This window comes from Lycorma delicatula, chromosome 5, assembly GCF_047948215.1.
Source record: "Lycorma delicatula isolate Av1 chromosome 5, ASM4794821v1, whole genome shotgun sequence".
Classification (NCBI taxonomy): Eukaryota; Metazoa; Arthropoda; class Insecta; order Hemiptera; family Fulgoridae; genus Lycorma; species Lycorma delicatula.
The window spans coordinates 57,649,339-57,671,693 of record NC_134459.1 but is presented as its reverse complement, the minus strand read 5'-3'; the positions used below and the strand labels follow the sequence as shown (position 1 = coordinate 57,671,693).

The 22,355-nt window shown below is 30.3% G+C and overlaps 1 protein-coding gene across 1 annotated transcript in view; it reads left to right on the top strand.

Moving 5' to 3' along the window:
* alpha-Cat (catenin alpha) overlaps positions 1-22,355 on the top strand; it is a 62,698-nt gene that overhangs the window by 11,052 nt on the left and 29,291 nt on the right. Inside the window, exons 7-12 of the mRNA XM_075366185.1 lie at positions 3,024-3,227; positions 7,608-7,723; positions 11,173-11,290; positions 17,242-17,491; positions 19,464-19,664; positions 22,143-22,294. Of these exons, the coding sequence (XP_075222300.1) occupies positions 3,024-3,227; positions 7,608-7,723; positions 11,173-11,290; positions 17,242-17,491; positions 19,464-19,664; positions 22,143-22,294 (1,041 nt within the window). The remainder of the gene's footprint in view (positions 1-3,023; positions 3,228-7,607; positions 7,724-11,172; positions 11,291-17,241; positions 17,492-19,463; positions 19,665-22,142; positions 22,295-22,355) is intronic.

The window sequence follows — 22,355 nt, the reverse complement described above, 5'->3', positions numbered from 1 at the left end:
AGATGGCGTTTTAGAGAATGTGAAAACAAGATTGATCAATTCTCCATGGAAAAGTTTACAAAAACTTTCCATGCAAGTTGGATTGTCATATTCGGGTGTTCAGAAAGCTGCTAAAAAATTGAAATTGTATCCGTATCGCGTGCGATTAGTCCAAGAGTTTCAGCCTCCAGATTTAAACAAGCGATTGCAATATTTCCGTTGGTTTAGGTCTCTCGTAAATGATAACGGAATCGAATTTTTAAACACAGTGTTCTTTAGTGATAAAGCTTGGATCCATCTCGATGGTTATGTGAACAGTCAAAACTGTCGAATTTAGACGATTGAAAATCCTAACGCTTTACAAGACAAATCTTTGCATCCTGAAAAAATTGGTGTGTGGTGTGCGATATCTCGTCATCGTATAGTTGGACTCATATTCTTCGAACAGACAGTAAATGGTGAAATATACAGGAATATTGTGCGCCAATTTGTGTCCCTCCTGGAACCTCAAGAACGGTATTGCTGGTTTCAGCAAGACCATTCTTGAGGTATCCATGGATTTTCTGCAAGAGCTCTTTGATGATCGAATAATAAGCATGGGCTTATGGCATCTCCTAACTACTTTTTGTGAGGCTATATTAAGTCCGAGGCCTTCAAAAACAATCCTCACACTATTTATGAACTTAAAGTCAATATTACAGACTTAATCACGAATATTTCCAATACGACTCTTAAAAAGGTTTCTGCTAATATGCTGAAAAGAGTCCGTGCGTGTATAACTGCAAGGGGTGGGCATTTTGAGCATATTCTTTAACAGTTATGTAAATATATGTAATAGCTTTTTATTAAATCTTATGTGAGTAACAAATACACTTTTTTATTCCACCTAAATTTCCCTTTCTTAAATTACATTTAAAATTGGGTAACAGGACTAAAAAATCACTCTATACTTCATGACCTATACTTGCTGCCAATTCGTCAACCTTGTAAATTTTTTCTATGTTGTCGAACAATATTTAGAAGATCAAGCTTAGGGACTAAAGAACAAGGGTCAATGTTTTTCTCTTTTAACCATTTCCTTACATTGGAATTCGTTGTGTTGCTAGTCAGCACCTTTTCCTTATATCTGGAATGGTAACTTCCATTACCCATGACAACGACACACATCCTTCTTCTAATCCACAAAGGGTCAGTCGATTTGAAGTGTCCCAAAAAAACATAAGCTGTTTGCTTGACCAATTCAAAAAAAAAATCTTACCCACTTGTTTCCTACATGTTTCAGGCCCTTAAAAGTATTAATTTTTTTTTAAGCAGTTTACATGTGGCAGCCATTTTTGTTACTGTGTGTACACCTGCGACAGAAAAAATTATATCTAAAAAACTATTGGTCCTGGAAGGATAAAACAGAAAGCAATTTAATCATATTTTCTCAAGGTAAACATTTGGTCCAGTTGTTTATTTACCTATTTCTTTTCTTTCTATGAGAAAATATTACCAATAAAGCTGAACATGAAAAACTGAAATTTCACTTTTGGTAATTTTTTTTTCAAGAGGCAGGGATGGCATACACTGTATGTCATTACAAATTCAAATTTTGGCTTCAAGAAACTGATGGGTTGATGATAAAAATCTAAAATTTTCACATCTTGCAGTGTTTTTTTTAGATGTTTATGGCAAATAAAAAAGTTTCTTTTGTATTGTACTAATAAAAAAGTTATAACCTTTCAAAAAACATGAAAAACTTGTTAAAAGGGATACCATTTTGACTCGCTAAATAATTGCTCCAGTGAGGTTTCTTGTCTTCTTTGCATTTGTCCTTTCTTATGTATTTTTTATATTAAGCCCCTATGTTTTCAATATTTTTAAAATAGTTTTTCTAAATTATTAATGATAGGTCATACTTTAGTGATAACTTAACCAGTACCAGTAATTTAATACAATTTTGATTCAAAAATGTGTGTAGAACTTACCCAAACTCCTGAATCTTTTATCAAGAATTCGTCTTTATTTTTATTAAACACTATTTATTTTTGGTTTATAATTTTTCAAGTGGTTTTGATTTACCCAATTTTTATCTAAATAAATACAGGGAGTGGATTTTCTTTGTTTCGAATATCATGCATTTTTTTAAGGAATGCTCTTTCCGTAATTAAAAAAATCTTGCCTTTGCATTAAAAACTTTCTACCATTGTTATATTTTTTGAACGAAAATCAAGATGCTTAAAAATTCTCCATAAGACATCATGCTATCACTGTAATTAATTTTCTCTCATAATGTGTGTTTTCACTTTATGAATGGTAGGATACTCCCCATGGTCATAGAAATCAAGGATGATTGTATAGATCATGTCCTTATCAAAATCATTCAAATCTATCACAGGTTTATTATGTAGTTGTTTTTTCTTCAGAGAAGAAAAAAATTTATACTTGTTTTGTTATCAGATTCCTTTTGGTAGCACTCTTGTAGTAATTTGCTCAACAGTTCTGAGAAAAACACAGCAAGCATCTGCTGTAACTTGTTGAGTGTTGGAAAAATACTCCGGAAAAACATCACTGGAAGTTTTTAAATGTTGAAAATAACAATAAACATTATACATAATATTTGTATTCTGACTTCGTATATCAGGTGAAACTGCAGTCATTTTTAACAATAGATGAACATACACACACACACACACACACACATACACATTCAAGAAAACACTCCTATAATCACAGTTATAAAGACATGTTCTTTGCATAGCAAATGCATGGCACTGTTTTTGCGGCAACTTGTACTATATTGTGGAGTAGGAGAGTTGTCATAGTGAGGATGACAAAGCAATATAGATGCTACCAACAGGCAGTGGGGAAAACCGCGTATATAAATGGTAATGAGTATAGTGGATTTTTCTTTTTGTAAGATTTTTTTTAACTGCAGTTGAACGTTTAAAAGACTCGGTTGAAAAAACTAATTTTTCTACTTTTTATTAATGATGTAATTTCATATTCTCTGTTTGCTATACTTAACAGAATTTTTTTCATAATTATTTTAATTACTACAGGAACGTATGGTAATGGATCCACTCTCATATAATGAAGGTCATACTAGGCCATCACTAGAAGAACGTTTAGAAAGTATTATAAGTGGTGCTGCTTTAATGGCCGATTCTTCTTGTACACGTGATGATCGACGGGAACGTATAGTTGCTGAATGTAATGCTGTTCGACAAGCATTACAAGATCTCCTTTCTGAATACATGGCAAATGTGAGTTTCGTTTATTTATACTTTACCTTTTATATTACATTTTAGTTTTAGTTTGTTAATATTATGTAAAGTATTATTTTTATGTAAGTATCTTAATTTTTTTATGTTTAATAAAATTTATTTTAAAAAATATGAAAATATGAAATTCATTAATACTTTTCATCTATAAAATGACATTTTTTGTTTTTTTCACATTACTGGAAATTCAGCACAAAAAAAGCATTTTTGTTTCTGTTAATAGATGATCCTCAAACATGTAATTTATAAACGACTGGTAAAATTTGTTTAATTTCTAAAGAGAAACTTTTCTTTTATGTAATAATGTTTACTTAAATTATTAGGAAGTTTTACAATGACAATTTTATTAAGTCTGGCACTAGTCACACCACTGACTGCAGTTCATTAAAAAAAAAAAATGTTCAATTTTTTTTAATTTTCATATTCAACAAATGATAACATATAATCTAAGTATAAAGGTAAATGATTAAATCAAAGTAGATACTTCATTTAAAAGTCACTAGTAATAAATATCCAGATTTGATTATCTTTTTCAAAAAAAAGAAGATTATTTATAAAATACTTGTCTAAGAAATACATTAACATAAAAAGAGATACTATTTGCTCTAAATTGAATAAATTAATAGGTAAGCTTTAATTTTTTTTTACTATCCTAGTTGAAAATGTTTAAAGGTTTCTTTCCTCTCTTTTTATGTAAAGCTTCAATAATAGACAGATAGTGAGAGAGCTAAAACCGTAATTTAGGCTTAATTTGTAATTACTTAAGAATTAGATAAATTGTCATCAGTAATCATATTTTGTACCTTAAATCAATATAAAATCCAGCTTGTCTTCAGTATGCTGTATTTCATTTATTTATTTTTTTTAATATTAACTTAAATTACTAAATTTGTAAAAAAAAATAATAAATAAATAAAATTGGCTTTAATATAAATATAAAAAAATGGTACTGAAAACATAACAGAAAACTCTGTACTAGTTCTGAGTAAAAAAATAACTAAAAAAAATAGGGTGGAAGAAAGAAAAATTATTGATTGCTAATGAAAAAATTTTTGAATTAATTAATTAAATGATTGAATCATAATCTAATATAAAGTGCAGTACCTGTAAAACTGAACTATTATTACCAATGTTCCTTGCAGTAAGATGTTACAATCCTTTATTAATTCTTACTGGTTGTTTGAAAAACTGAAAGAACCTACAATAATCAGCAAGGAAAATTAATTATCAAGGGAAGTTTAGGTCTATAAGAACTTAAATGTTCAAACAAATAAGTTGCATGATTAAATTTATTAATAATGTTTTTTAATGCTATTATATTTGAAATTTTAAATAAGTGAAAAAACTAAAATTATGGTTGCGCTGCATATATAATAGTTTACTTGTTATATTAAGGCTTCCTCAGTCAAATTAGCCATTTGTAAGTTATTTCATAGTTAATTCCAATTAATCATATAACATTATTTAGCTTTATCATTTAATTTAACTATTGTTAATAAAGTGTAGCAAATACTCTTGACAGTAATGCTCTTAAACAAATAATCTGAACAAAAGAGGACCAAGTTGTATTTTGCCAGCATGTTTTTCCTAACAATTAATTGAAATAATTAAATTTTATTTTAAAATCATGCTGGATATTTTTATTATGCAGTATTACTAACCAATATAATTTTTATTAAATATAATTGAGAAAACAAAATTATGAGGTATGATTGTTTTTGCAGAAAAATAAACGTTACCTTTGAATTTTTAAATTAATTTTGTAAGTTGTTTTTGTAGAACACTTCAGTAATGCCAAAAATTTTATTTGCCTTATATAGTCAACGTGGTGCTACTCATAAAGTTAATAATAACTTTTATTACTACTAAATAATGTGTTTTAAAATACTGCTTCTGCAGTTGCAGTATGGCCAAGTTAACTCCTATTGCAGAAATATGAAAATTGAGCCTTCTCTTCTTGGAACAATCTGTGCATTTGCATTCATTTCTGATAACAAATTGTTCCCATATAATCATTTGGTTATGACTGGTCTACTAATGTTTTCTACACATCTGTAATAGTATTATTGCTAGTGATGAATTTTGATTATACTGTTAGTAATTTTTTTTTTTTGTGATTGTACCGTTGCTTTTTGTTGTCTACCATATTGTAGCATAGTGTTAATTTTAATGTACATGCCATGATCTGTTTAAATCAGTTCAGTTGATGTTTCTGAAATATTTATGAATTACTTACATGGATGAAGTCTAGTATTCATTTGAAGTGAGTGTATATGTGATATCAGTCGGACTGCCGATGTATGTGATTTCTGCTGGAAATTAACTTGGTTATGCGCTATGTTTATCTAATACATGTTTATTATCAATAATGTAGATGAACTGATAAAAGAAATATTAAGAATAATATATATTTCTTTATTTTGTTGATGATTTGTGTTAAGTTAATTAGTTGGTTGACTGTATATTTGTTTTCTTTTTTCTTTTGAAAAAACTCTTACCTCCCGGTGGTATGTCATTTGTAACATGTGTGACTTCTTCTTCATGACTGTAGCAGTTACAAATACAGCGTGGGGGCAAACGGGTATGCTTTGATATCCTATAATAATTTCTTTGTTGTGTTTCATAAACACACGCATATACATATTAAAATTCTTATCACACAAAACATCATCACCATTGTGTTTTATGCTCACTCGTCACTAGCTTGTTTCTTACATCTCAGTTTTTCTTTCTATTATCTGTATAATATTATATGTGTATATTTATACATTTGCTTGTTTAATGCTCGTCTTCATTATGGATGTCTTTTTTTTAGTCTTTTTTATGTTTTTTTTATTTCACATTTTAGTGTTCATACAGTCTTAGTGGAATTACCTAGTCCATATAGTGTAGATTAGAATAATCATATGTATGTTGTGTTTATATTATTATTAGTTTTCTTTTATTATTATGAAAAAAATCAAGAATTCTATTTATACAGTTATGTTATATATAATTTTTTTTAGGTTATATATTATTTGTAGTTTACAAAGGGTAATATTTTAATAAAAAATAAATATTAAAAAAATAATTTTTTATGATTAAAACATTTCATTTTTTTTTAGATCCAAACTTTAATTTCCTAGATCTAGATTATTCTATAAGTTTTGTGTGTACGTAGGTAATTCAGATGTAATGGTAAGTTGTAAAAAAATATTTCAAATTTAAGCCAGGTATTAAACCTGTGACTTAAATATGTCAGAAATTTATTTCTACTAACAGCAACTTAGAGGGATCATATCAAAATTATTTCTTAATTTTTTAGTTAAAAATATTATTTTTTGAGTCCTGTAAAATGAGTATAAATTATGATGAAAAGTTTGAAACTATGATTTCATCAAATTAATTATGATTATTTGGCAAATAAGTGAAATTTTAGTTTGTCTTATGTACTACATCCTGGTAAAGTTTTTTTGAATTGAGTGATTCTCTCAGTTTTTTAGTGTTAAGTAATAGAAGAATGATATTGATTTTTTATGTTCAGTTTACAATACCCGTAACAATACATCAGATATCTTTACAATGTAGTTCTAGATGCAAATAACACAGAAAAACCTTTCTTCATAATCTTATTGTGTATTGTGCACTAAAAATCTTGACAGTATTCCTTGAAGAAATCAACCATAATTAATATTTTTAAAATTAAAACTTAGTTTATGCACCAGTTATACTTAATTCATGTAGTGTTATTCATTTATTTATTATTTTTATCAAAATTGAGTGCAAAAAAGGCATTGTATTGCCTTTTAATTAGTATGCTTGGCAGTGTATTGTTTTAGTGAAGCCTTATGTATGATCTTTTTAGGAAGTCTTTGGTACCTTGCCTGTAACCCCAACCTTGCTCTGAACAATTTACAGTTTTATGTACTTAACCTGTATAATAGATCGTTGAAATTGCTGATACGAGGTTTTTTAAGACGAAAGAAGATGCTTTTGAAATTGTAAAAACAATTGTTGGTGACAACATGACATTTAACAGTAACAATGAGTAAAGCTTCAAAAGCAGGTGTGTTTATGTGTGTAAAACAATAAATGTGTTGATTAGTGTTCTTGCCTGTAGCGCTCACTGTATTAATATGAACGTTAACAATGTAATAGAATTACACTTGATTTAATAAGTAATTCAAAGAAAAGGCACTGTAATATAGACATAAAAATAACTTAGAACATTAGGAAAGTAGTATGCAGTGTATGATTACCTCAGATTGGTTAATTTTTATTGCATGAAAATTTAATTTATGTGTTAACATGAATTTATTTCTTGAAATTGTTTTATTTATTAGTGTTTATATTAAATTTCTTAAAATAATTTTAAATGTGCAGATGAGTGTTAAAGAACAAAGCGAAGGCTTAGAAAGGGCTATTGATCATATGTGTCGTAAGACTAGAGACTTACGTAGACAGTTGCGTAAAGCAGTTGTTGACCATGTATCTGACAGGTAATTATTATAATTTTTTATTTAAGTTAAAATAAAATACTTAATGTTCTTATACAATTTATTATAAATTTTGGTTAATTTTATTATCTAGAGTTTTTTTAAGTGAGTGCTAGTGAATCAGAGGCACATGAGGAATTAAAAAGCATTTATCTAATAATCATTCAAATAGTGTTCATTCTTTCTGTGTGAGGTTTGTTTTAAATTTACAACTGACTATTTTCTCTATCAAAATATTATTTGTATAACCCAATTTTATATCAGTAGTCAGCTTTTGGGAATATTAATACAGTTGTTTTACTGTGTATTTGCTACGGACAGTTAATAATAATTGCTAGAAATCCTGTTGACTTAAAAACTGCAAGCTATAATTTGGTTCTTGGATGTGAAAAAAGTTCGGCTTTGGAAATTTGATAGATTTGTGAGCATATTGTTGTTATGAGTAATAATAATGTTAATAATAATAATAATAATGTAATAATAATAATGACAGTGGATCAAATATTTTTATTAATTTTTTTTTTTTAAATAACAAAATAATACATTCATGTGACATTCTGTTAGAAAATGTATGGCTCTTTTTCTAGATCAGAAAAGGTTCTTATTTATAGAACTGTCAGTGTGATGTATATTGCAGTAAAATTTAGACAATATTCAAATCAAAATTGGTTCGTTGCTCAGCAAGTTTGCGTTTTTTTCCATTTTTATTGATTATGCTAGTCTTGAACATCAAATTTTAAAATTGCAAGCGTTTTAATCATTTTGGTGGACAACTTTGTATTATGGCTATGTTGTTCACCAAGGTTGTATTTTTTCCCCACTATTATTGATAATGTTTGTTCTATAACATGAAACTCCAAAGTTGTAATTTTGGTGGACATTAATGTAATTAGTATGAAAAGCATACATAAACGCATTTAGTTTTTTTATATTGTATAATTGTATTATTTTGTGATGCATTTTGTGATAAAAGAAAACTATAGTTTTCCTTTATCCATCCAGCCAAAACCTCGCTCAACTCCCTTGTTAAATTTTGTAGTTTCATCATATCATTCCCTTACATGATGTATATTGTGCATTATTACATTACATATAAATCTAAAAAATTTGTTACCTATTGCTTTGAATACGAATATTATTTTTCTTTTTAATTTTCCAGCTGTATAGTTGTACTGAATAATTAAACAAAGTAAGGTTGACAATGTATGGTATATTCTACATGTATGAAATAAAACATGCTAATCAAATGAAGTTTTGCAGTCTGTTTTTGCAGGTCTTGACGTTTCATGACTCCTTAAAAAAAAAAAACTGTTTTTAAACAAATGCATATTAGGTTATTGTTTGCTTGATATCTTCTGGCTGGATAAACCAATTTAAATTAAATTTTACTCTATGATTTCTGTTACGGGCATTGGATGTTATTTAATTTTGGTCTCAATTGGTCAGGGTGTACGATCTTATGGGTCCTATACCTCAAAATTTTACTTCAATGTTAGATAAATTTTTTTCATTTAATTTAATGCGCCCTGCGATAGTTGGACACACTGTGTTTGTTATTGTTCAAACCCCCAAAAAAGATGTGACAGGAAAGATTCCTTTTTCTTTTTTGGACTCAAAAGTCACATTCTTGTAGTAATTAGATAATTCCATTACATTAGTATGTCCCACTTTGGTTATGTTATTGGGAAATTACATACCAAAGGAATAACATTACTTTACTCATTCAGGGGTGAGATAATAAACTTAACTGTTTTTGGTTTCTTTTTCAACAGTTATTATTTCTTGACTGGATTAATCACTTCAGACTGGATTAACTAATATTTATGAAATTTTATAACAACTTCCGAGGTTTTTTTTTAAGAGAGGAGGAAAACCATTTACATACAAAGTGTCAAGCTCACTAACAGATTCTGCAAAATGTTATTGAGTGTTTATGTGTGCCTGCGGCCTACCAACCAAACCTCCACCTCTGATAGTTCTCCCCCTTTCTGGAAACTGCTGTGAGGCATTACTTCAGAAAGAGGGAAGTACCCATACCTTCCTGCACCAGGCATTAGAGTGACCACATCCAGGTGACCTCCACATGGTCAGGAGGCTCCCTACACACTCACCCATAGCCTGCCCTCCGCACCAGAGCTCTCAGGCGTCTGACTGCTATCCTTGCTTCTTCCACCATTTAAAGCTTCTCCATTACTGCTTCGGAATACCAGGCCACAGCCAAGCCAGTTCTTCTTTGGCCAGCATGAAGTCCATAAACCCCTCAGGCAGGAATAAAACCGTTGTACCCAGGAGTGCAAACATTTCTCCTCTCCATAGTAAAGCAGGGGCACTCAAAGAAAACATGCTGCACTGTTTCTTCCGTTTCAAAATCAGGTGAGGTTTCCACGCAGTAGTCCGAAATGATATAAATACGCCCTGAAGCCCCCATGGCTCTTCAGCATTTGAGTGAGATAAAAATCCAATGAGTCATGGGATTTCGCAATCTATCTGCTAATATCAAAATAATCCTGTTGGTCCACCTGCCCTTTCGTTCTCTGTTTTCACCTCTCCTGCCATATTCTCAAAGAGTCCTCCTCATTCACCATCTTCCTATTCAGACAGGTCAAGCCACCAGACTTACGCATTCTGCCCCATAATGCAGCTGCAAGATCCACCAGCCAAATAAATACCCATGATGAGCACCTCTCAGGATGTATTTCTATAAGCAGATGCCACCCACAGGCAGCATCTCCTGTATAGTGACTCAATAATAGCTCTATACTTGCGGTATTTCATAGCAGACACCTATATTTCTGCTCTGTAAAGAACCAAAGCATAGGCAACCCCAGTCAAGAGCCTTCTCCTCTGATGCCAGGGTCCCCCACAATTAAGCAGGGGATGCATGGCCTCTCCACCCGACTGCATGCCTCGAGGACACGGGTGCCGAACCACAGCCACACATCAGTGTGGGCTGTTGATGTCATTTGATAACAAAATGATCATTGGGTGGGGATATACGGTCATCATATGGACTCCACACCAAAATTTTACTGAAAGAGTAGAATAAATTTTTTTCATAGTTCTTCTTTTGTATACTTACATACTTAAATGATCCACTTAATTCTACTTCTAAGTAATATTCTGTCAAAGAAGTCCTTGATATTTAAAGTTGTGTAACTTTCCTGGCAAAGTGGAAAATTTCATTGATTTTTTGTTTGTGAGTTTCCTTTTTTATCCCCTTACCATTATTTAGATGTGGGCTGCATGTTTGTATATTTATAAATATGTACTGCAGTATTAAACCACAGGTGAAATATTGTGCCACGTGTATTATATATATATATATATTTTTTTTTTATAAATTTGAATAAATATTTTTATTAATTTGAAAATATACTTATTTATTTTTTTCTTTTATGAGGGTTAAAATTTAAAACCAATATTTATTCACATTGTTGTTTTTTTACTTTCAGTTTCCTTGAGACTAGTGTTCCACTGCTAGTTTTAATTGAAGCTGCTCGTGCTGGTAATGAGAAAGAGGTGGAAGAATATGCATTAGTTTTCACTGAGCATGCAAATAAATTGGTTGAGGTTAGTGATTTTTTTTTATATATATATATATATATATGTATATATATTAACTCTATTAAATAGACCACCTAGTACAGAATATTAAATTAAGATATATCTTACTTTAAATTAAATGAAAGTACTTTCACAGAATCCCACATCCTCAGTCATGATTCAAATAATTCCATTATTGTAATTGACAAAATGATTTTTAATAATATAATGGAATTATTTCAGTCATGACTGAGGATACTGGATCTCGTGAAAGTACTTCCATGAAAAATTAAGGAAAGATATGTGCTAATTCAATATTCTGTACTACCTGGTTTATTTAAGTATAATTTAACAGTATAGAGGAATAATATGAATCTTAAAAAGATTTATTTCAGTAAATTAATAGAAATATACCGGGTCATCCATTTAAATTGAGACACATCTATATCTCAAAAACTACACATTTTAAGAAAAAAATGTTTCCTATTAAAGATTTTCCATTTCAAGGGGGGAATACGTTCACAACTGATGTTGTCCTTGATAAGGTCATTTCAAGGTTAACTTAATTTTTTTTATAGAAACCTATATTTTTTAATGCAGAATCGAATTCTTTGCAAAACAAATTAAAATTTCATTTCAGAATCTTTTTTTTTTCTTAAATTGATAGTTTTATTCATCTTTGAAAATGCTTTAGTGTTTTTTTTAGTTGATATTTTGTTTGGTGAAAAACGCTCCTGTGTTATCATCACCTGAATATGATGTATTTGCTTTAAAAAACTAAATTTAAAAAATGAAATAAAAACACCCAGAAAAAAAAACAGACTCCCCCTAGGGGATTCGAAAATCCTGTAGGCCTATAAACTGGTGCTAGTTTCATTAGATCTGTCCCAGCTGTTGAGATACATCTAGCTGATTTTAAATTTTAAATTAAAGACAATTAAATTTTAAATAAAAAACAATCAATAAAAGGATTAACCTAAATAAAATCCATTTACGTTTTAATGCATTTTTTTAATCTGATAGTACATACAGGTATGGTGCACAGCCTATATGCGTTGCACACTTTGGTCAGGTAAGTTATGACGACTCTATGAAAATATTTGGTTTAATGAATTACTGATATTTTAATTTTTTTTTTTTTTTAATGATCTTTATTTAGAATAATTACAAAAACGTACGTTACATAAATTACAGCAACAAACATTTGAAGTAGTCTTTCTACTTCTATGCATTTTTCATTTTAAAAACGACCCATGAACATTTAACAGAGTTTTTCACCTGATATCTCTACAGACATTTGTTATATGCTCTTTCATTTTTTCAGGGGTAGTTGGTACTTCTAGGTAAACTTTTGCTTTAAGGTAACCCCATAAAAAAAGTCTACTGGAGTAATGTCTGGGGAACAAGCAGGACAATGAACTGAACCAGCTTGATCAATCCAATGATCAAGTATTTGTGGTCCAAAATTATTCTGGTGAATTGAATGAATAATGTGCAGGAGAGCCATCATCATGAAACCACATCGTTCTCTTCTCTTCGGGAAGTTCATCAAGTAGTAAAGACAACTGACTTTCTAGAAAACCTGCATATTTCTCTCTATTCAAATTTCCATAGAAAAAATGCAGTCCGTTTAATGTACAGCTTATGATTCTGCACCAAATATTAACAGTCCATGAATGTTGAAGTTCTACTTCCCTTAGCCATCGTGGATTTTGCACTGCCCAATAATGCATATTGTCTGTTTATTGCTCCATGATAAGTAAAACCTGATTCGTAGGAAAATAGAACATTAAGAAAAAAGATTTGATCTACCTGTATTTTTCCAGTGCCCATCGACAACATATTACTCTAAATTAAGTGAAATGTGGTACAGATGGAATTTCAAGTGTTTCATATTCTTAGAAGACTGGTTTTTGATATCCCGGACTCACGTGAAATTCTTCCTGAACTAACATGAGGTTCTACAATAACCACACAGCCACCGCTGTATCATTGTTTTCTGCTGTCAGTATTTTTACGGTTCCTATTCATGGCCCCCCCACCCTTCCAGCATCACTAAACTGTGTTACAATTCTGTATTCAGAAAAACGACTTGGAGTATTTCTACTGGAGAATCATAGAGCATACAAAGCTACTGTCTGATCAACATTTTGGTTACATTCCCCATAAAGCAAAATTATCTCAGTTTTTTCTCTTATTGTAAATCATTCCATAATTTCCAATAAATAAAAACTAAATTATTTAATATTTATTAAAAGTTGGTGAGTAACAAAGTAATAAAAAACATTAATTGAAGACACTGATAATACATTCACTTAGACAAATGTCATTTGCAACTTGAAACTTCACTTTTAGGCTATTTTAAAAAGTTCTCTGGTGTTTTCATGCTTAACTTAATTTCCTTCTTCTTCTTCATTATTATTAGCATTGATCGTTCTTTATTTAAAATTTAATTTTCTTTAATTTAAAATTTAACATCAGCTGGATGTAAATCAACAGCTGGGCCAGATCTAAGCAAATAAAAGCACCAGTTTATAAGCTTATGTGTGGAGATGGTAAAATAATGTGATCTACTTTGATAAAGGGAATATTGACAACATTTTACTTTCTGGAGATAAACTGATTTCTTTTTGGCCAGTCTGTAATTGTGTAGTGTTTATCTATAGCCCGACTATCCCACAAACACAAAAAAACATATATTTTGCAAAGCCACTCTGTAGACTGAGAAGAAGCCCTATCGCTTTCAGTTCAGCAGTGATTCTCCTTTGGTGTTCATCATACTTAATAGCTTTTAAAATATTTGACATACTTTCATACGTTTCATTCCTACAGCACGTGCTACCAGTATAGAAGAAAACTTATTTGCGTTATGTAATAACACTGCCTTTTAGGCTTCTTTTTGATGAGTCTATATACAAATGCTGACCATGAACAACAAATTCAATGTCAATTCAGACATTAGCCCCTTAACATTATGGCAGGAACAAATTAAAGCATCTCTTCTAAAGTATTTCAGTAAATTTCGATTTCTATATATTGAAATTTTAATATTAATATCCTTGTTTAATAAATTCCGTTCTTTAAGACATGAACCTAGGAGTTCTGCATGTTGTTTCGACAAATACAAGTCCCGAACTAGGTTGTTCAGTTTTGTTTGTGTGATGAGGTAAGGTTCATTATTTTATTCTTCTGGAATGTAATTAATATCTATTGAAGTTGAGGATTCATCAGTTAAGCCTTCTGGGAAATCAGAAACTTCTTTCCAAGAAGTTGTAGCAATTGGAATCTGTAAATCACCATGAAGTACTGGTCTCATAGCTGAATGAAAATTTGGGTCTGTAATACTGCTTTTATTGTTTGAATTGAAACCGGTAACATTTGTTAAGCAAAAATAGCAGTTGTCATAATGGTTAATAGGCTCTCGCCAAATCATAGGTACGCCAAAAGGCAAATGCTCTTTTTTTCCTTTTAATCACTGTGTCAGTTTAATGTAGCACTTGATGCATGCTAGATGTGGAGCCCAGGATTAATGTTGGTCTCCCAAGGCGGACAGTCAAAATAATTTTTGTGAGCAGTTTTCAGCAGATTTGTACTGGTTTTCATTGAATTTTCATGGTGACTTGTCCACAAACATAACCAAAAACACACACACACACACAAACTTTATAACTTGATGTCCAATAAAATAATACCAAAAATTGTTCTGTCATAAAAATCTTCCACCAAATTTATGGCATCACTTATGAAAAGATCTTTATAATATGTGTACGATAAAACCATTTCGACAACTAAAGAACTTAGCAAGTCATATCAAGAGCTGAACTCATACTGAAGAAAATTTCATCATGCTGAATTACTCATTACTTGATTCCCTGACATGTCTATACATGTTTGACTTGACTGGGATGACATCATTCAACTGTTACATATCAAATATAGGTCTGCAGCATTCATCACAATATAAATTGGATGTGAATAAGCAAACATAGACATACTAATTTATTTATATTGTTTGTTCCATGAATGATGGTACAAATAGATTTAAGAGGTTGTAACTTAAGAATATTACGTGATGGGTTGTTTTGGAATATATATTCAGATTCAGCATATAAAAATACTATATAGAACACCTAATCCCATTTCAATTCCAAATTTTATGTTGACCAGTGTTATTATCCATTCCTGTACCATGATTCGCATAACTTTCTCCTTTACTTTTTTTATAATAAAAAATAAATGAATGAATGATTCACCACAACAGGAACAAAATGGCAGTAAAATTTTTTTTGATTAATTTTTATTATGTCTTTTAATAGGTCCAATCACAGTATAAATTTGTCTTTACAAATCATTTGTCATGTTTGACAAAATAATCATCAGCGGGTTCATTGAAGTGTACAGTTCCTTACCCTGGTAATTTGTAATTGGTTTTTCAATTTTTAAGTGATTTTCCCCAGATTTCTGAAATAGGAGAACTTTATTCATAAAGAGTCTTTCTTTTCTTTTTTCTGTATTGTCAAATCTTAGATAGTTCAACAGAAAACTAAAATTCTCCTTTGATACTGTCTTAGTGAATCTAACCCCAATATGACGTCAAAAAGAAGTTTTCCAATCGGGTAATTATTTCTGACTACAGATTGTGACTGTTAGGATTACAGCTCATTCATCAAAATATCTTAAGAAGATGTATTCTCATTTTGTAATTTATCTTTGATAACATTTTGTTGTTAGCGTGTTGCAGGATTAATTCCATTATAATACTCATGAAATAGTTTTAAAACATACCAGTGATTGTTTGCTACTCCAGGCTTCCCCACTTAACCCACCGGGTTGGTCTTCCCAAATCAGCTGATTTGGAAGTCGAGAGTTCCAGCGTTCAAGTCCTAGTAAAGCCAGCTATTTTTACACCGACTTGAATACTAGATCATGGATACCGGTGTTCTTTGGTGGTTGGGTTTCAATTAACCACACATCTCAGGTATGGTCGAACTGAGAATGTACAAGACTACACTTCATTCACACTCATACATATCATCCTCATTCATCCTCTGAAGTATTATCTAAACGGTAGTTACCGGAGGCTAAACTGGAAAAAAAAAAAGAAAGAAAAGAAAGGCTTCCCCACTTGCCCCAAGATAACAATATTTTTACCTGGTATTTTTCCTATTGAATGGCGCACTGCAGTTTTCCAAACAAATTGTTTATCATGTTTGCCTCCATTAGTGCTTCTTACTGGGCTGTATAATAAATTCTGTTCTTATTTCTTCTATGATCTTTTCTTCCAAATCTTCTCTTTACTTCTCAGGATCGGGAACATAACCTGTGCCAATGTCATCCACTTTTAAATCTACTTGCTTCACATCTTATCACATTTATCTTGCAGGATATAAATAATGTTGCAATCTTCACTTAACTTTTAACAAAAGAATACTTACAGTTCATCTTTAATATTCAAAAACAATGGAAAAAATCATTTTTATAGGCATTCAGCATTTATACTGACCATGTATAAAAATTACATAGCAAAACTGGTTGGTATTCAAATGATTAGAACACAACAAATGTGTAATGTTTGACTTCCTCCATTTCTGTAGCACAAATGACTGAGGAAGAATAACTGGAAGGGAAATGCATAAAAATTATTTAGGTTAGTAATTAAGGATTAAATAATTAAGTTATTCATTTTATAGAATTATATTGCTTATGTTTTAAAATATTAATTTGTTCTACATTGATTATCAATCTGTAAAACCAGTAAATTAGTTTTGATTTTTAGTAAAATAAGTTTTACTTTTTGTAATTTGATAAATAAAATCAATGTACTGCATTAAACTTCTACTAAGTATTTAAACTAAGTATTTGCCTGACTTGTAACTTCCGTATTGCTGTGTGGCTATTAATTATTTATTCACTTGATTTATTTTTTATATGTAATATTAGGAAGATAACATAATTATGTATATTGATACGAATTATAGGTAGCAAACTTGGCATGCAGCATGTCTGGCAATGAGGATGGGGTGAAGATGGTGCGCTACGCGGCCAGTCAGATTGATGCGTTATGTCCTCAAGTAATAAATGCAGCTAGAATTTTAGCAGCAAGACCTCGTTCCAAGGTAGCACAGGAGAATATGGATGTATTTAGAGATGCGTGGGAGAATCAAGTTCGAGTACTTACTGAAGCTGTTGACGATATCACTACCATTGATGATTTCTTGGCCGTTTCAGGTATGTGTAAGAAAAATTTCATTTTATGTAAGGCAGCCTATTTTAGGTTTTTATTAATTACAACAAATTCAAGGGAAAGATTCATCAATGAAATTCTAGCTTGATAAATGAAATTCTACAATTATTATATTCAGATTCTTCTATTCCACATGGTCACTGTTCATATACCTGTTGATAGGCTGTTTAAACATGTAAGGAGCAGTGTTATAGAAGCTTTCGATTGATAGTGTATTACTATATTGGTAAATTTCTTTTTCTTTATGAATGGAGGAGTATTATTTGTACTACACTTTTTTTCATAAATAGATTACTTTATTCCTTTTTTCTTTTTGAAATTATTATTGCTTTTCTTTTATCATTATGTGGATTTAGCCAATCGGATTTATGATGATGGTAAATTAGATACAATTTTCCTCTATTTTCAGAAAATTAGTATGCCATATGTCTAGCTTGCAGTGGGTAGTGAGCCAAATGCACTGCTGCTGCCTATGTCGACAAATTTGCTGATCAAATATGAAAGTATGAGAAAAGTTGGTGCAGCAAACAAATGAGTATATAAAAAAATATCTAAATAACTATATATTTATGTTGAGTAATTCAATATGGTGTAGTGAATTTTCAAAATGGTTGTGTTTTGTCTGCACTATAATTTACCTTAACTCATAATCTACGATACCCTCTCTCTCAGGTCCATATGTGACAAATTATCAGTTATCATCCATGCTAATTCACCAATCATTGATCTTCAATTTGATGATTATGCCAAAAGGGTTAAGAATCTGTATTTGTCTTAACTCTTACTAACCCAGTTCATTCACTGTGTGATATATGTTTGGAACAAATGGGTTCGAATCAGCCCTCTCCTAATCACCTCTTAACTCATTTATGAAGAAATAATTTTTAAAGTTTGATTAATTTTATTGTTTGTTATATATAAATTACTGGGTGCTTATTTTAAAACACAACCCTAGCAAAATACATTTTAGAAAAATGAATACAATAACTTAGGTTGAAGAAGTTGGCAGACACTCCCAATTGTTGTTTTATAATTAGCTGATATAACTTTCCATTTATTTATTTATTTTTTTGAACAGTTAGATATTTATGGTTATCTAGGTTTTTTTTTATTAAGAAGAAATGGTTTTTGAACATGGAAGAAAGGATTATTGTGGAAAGTTATTTAACAAAATCTTTTGTTTTGTTCCAAGAAGCTTTACAATTGCAGTCCCGGGGAAGAATGTACCGATTAAATCTTCATCATTTGATAAGGTAATATAGAGGGGGGACTGGTTCTGTTTGCAATCAAGGCCAGAAACGTTCAGAACTTAATTACAAAATATTGGATAATTTAGGGTAAACTTTTTAAATTCGCCTAACAGATCATTATGAAAACTAGCAGAACAAAAAGGAATATAAAAAAATTTGATTTCAAAATTGTATTGTGCACAAATAATTATAATATTTATAACTAATGGCATTAAATGTAACACATATTTTTGTTTAAATTTGTTTGCATTTTAAAACAAACACTAGGTATAAAAAGAAAATTTTGGATTGTAATAAATGAAGTTACTTGATATTAATATGTAAGATCTAATATTTTGAACGCAATATGTGTTCAAAAAACAGAAATGTTTATTTCTGTTTATTATTATAAAAATTCATTTTTCAATCCAATTCGTAATTCTTGCTATCAACTTTTTTTATGGGTTACAGCCAAATAATTTGAAAAATTCATCAAAACTTGTTAATTTTTTTTTACTTCAGAAAGTTTCATGTAATTACATTTAAGAATTTTAAAGTATTCAATTTCAAATTTACATCAGTTATATAATAACTTTGTAGAGATTTTTAACTTTGTATTAGCCTGGGAGTTAAAGAGTTAATTGTTAAAACGTAGTGTAATTTCTTTGGTAGTAGAAGGGGGGGGGGGGAGTTTTGATAAACTGATTGATTTAAATTTTTTTTATAGAAAATCACATTGTGGAGGATGTGAATAAATGTATACTAGCATTACAAGATGGTGATGGTGATACATTGGATAGAACTGCAGGAGCTATCCGTGGCCGTTCAGCCAGAGTTGCTAATGTTGTTACAGCTGAAATGGATAATTATGAACCAGGAATTTACACAGAACGTGTTCTTGAAGCCATCAAAGTACTTAGAGATCAGGGTAAGAATTTTTTTTTTACAGACTAAAGAAAAGTACACTTTATTTTTGTTCACGTGGGACGAGTGGGGGATGAAAATTTATATTCTTTATGTTTTGAGGTATGAGGTGTAAGAAAATACCATTCATTTAAATTTGAGTTCCTTATTTATATGTACTGGGTGATATTTAAGTATGGAAACAGCTTTATACTACATACCTGAAAAGTATTTGGAGGCAGAAAGAAATGGGTTTTACATAGTTAAAAAATCATGCATTATGTGGGTTTTTAATTTCTTTCCACCATCTTGGATCTGCCATATTGAATCAAATATTTTTTAAATAGGAAGGTGGACATATGACACATGATTTCAATTTAAAATTTTACAAGAAAATAATGCTGAAACCTGTTTTTCTGATAATCTCTTCATTATCGAGTTATAAGTATTCAAAGTTACAATGACTGAAAACAAGGTAAAATGTGCATGAAAAATTTTATTGCATTTCACATTTATATTGTGTACAATAACAAACTTTTAAATTGTGCTATAATATTGATAATAATAAACAATTAATTAACACAAGTTAAACACTATATCACCTGATATTATTTACTTTAAATATTACAATATTTATTTTTAATTTTTAAATAAATGTTTAAAATGCTTCCCCTCAAGTGTGCTAACCTCAAGTAATATCTGTTTATAACTTGTATCATATCTGGTGGTATATGAGCAGATTTCTCAATCATTCTTCTTTTCAATTCATCAATGACTACAGGTTATGTTTTGTAAACATTATGTTTCAGGTACCCCCAAAAAAATTAATCCAAAGGAGACAGATCTGGGGACCTGGCAGGCAATTTTGTGGCTCCTCTACAACCTATCCAATTGTTTGGACATTTAAGATTTGCCTTACCCTTAGATAATAATAATTTGATGTTCCAGCTTGCTCGGAAATGTTGATCCAACATTTTCCCGGATATTTGGTAAAATCCTGTTGACTAATAAGTTGCAATAAGCATTTCCTATAAGATGACCAATAATTTCCACTCAAATGTTCACTTTCTGAGAGTACTGTGTATGGGCTTTCAACATCCATTTGGTATTATCGCTCCAATATCATCAACAGCTTTGCTTATTCACATGTTCATTTAATTTAAAAGTTGCTTCATCAGTAAATATTATTGAATTAGACAAATTTGTGCATCTATGTCTAATATTTTTTCTAATTTCCCAAGCTTCTGACTCGTGCAATAAAATGCTCTCAGTAACACTTTACAACCTATACTTAATTGATTTCCATATCCCTTCAGACCACCGCAAAGAATTGTACTTCTGGATAGCCATTTGACACAAAGCTATACAATTATTTATATTTTTTACACTATTTCCTTCTTGTGATAATGTAGTGCTAAGGTATTTGAAGTGTTCACATGCATCGATGGTATTCCAATCTATAGTCAAGTCATCTCCTTTTGCACCAGCCACTAGATACTTCGTCTTACTAAAATTTATCCTCAAAGTCTATTTAATAAAGGTTTTCATCAATTTTATCATATAGCTAATATCAAACCAATCTGATGCTATGATAACTTGATGATCTGCAAACAACAACATGTATATATATATATATATATAGATGATCAGGTTATCATAGCATCAGATTGGTTTAATATTAGCTATATGATAAGAAAATTGACAGAAACCTTTATTAAGTAGGATTTGAGAATCTAGTGGCTAGTGCAAAAGGAGATGACTATATATATATATATATATATATATATATACATATATATATATGCACACACACACACACTCTCACTCACCATCCACCTCCACTCCCATCCTTCTACATTTTTTCTGCTATTCTTCCAATACATTATCGAAGTAAAAACTTAGATAGATTGGGTTGGGAGAAAGGCAGCAACCTTGACGTAAACCCTTATTAACTTTAAAAAACTTTGACATATCTTTTCCAACCTTAACAGTACCTGATTCCTATGAAAGTCATAAGCTGCTCTTATATATGTCACTCATCACACATCACTTTTTTGCCTTTGCCATTGTCTTTTTTACTTCGCTATTAATTCTTGCATACAACTTTCTATCAACCATATCTTTGTTAGCCATATATATATATATATATATCTGTGTGTGTATCTTTCAAATCATTTGAAAGAACTTGAAATAACAATAAAAGATTTAAAAGAAAAAACAGATGAAATTAAGAAACTGAAAAAGAAACAAACTATAACAACCAGATAGATGAGTGATTTCAGAGAGGGAAAGACAGGCAAGGTCTGAAAGGATGAAAACGAAATGTTGGAAAAATAGGAAACTAAAAAATCCTTCTTATAATTGATTGAAGTGGTTCCATGCTAGCAAAAAAAAAAAGTTAGTTTTGAGTACAGTATATTTGTATTCACTAAATGTTTTAAATATTTCATTTTTTTCTATTTGTCGTATTTGAATTTTGTATTTGAATTTGAATTTTTTTTAGTGATGCCAAATTTTGCTCAGAGAGTTGAGGTTGCAGTAGATGCATTGTCTTCAAACCCACCGAAAGATGTTGATGAAAATGAATTTATTGATGCTTCCCGACTGGTATATGATGGTGTACGTGAAATAAGGAGGGCCGTACTTATGAACAGGGTTAGTGTTATTAGTAATTTTCTTCACAGTTTAATCTGTTAATTCTATTAAATCACATTTT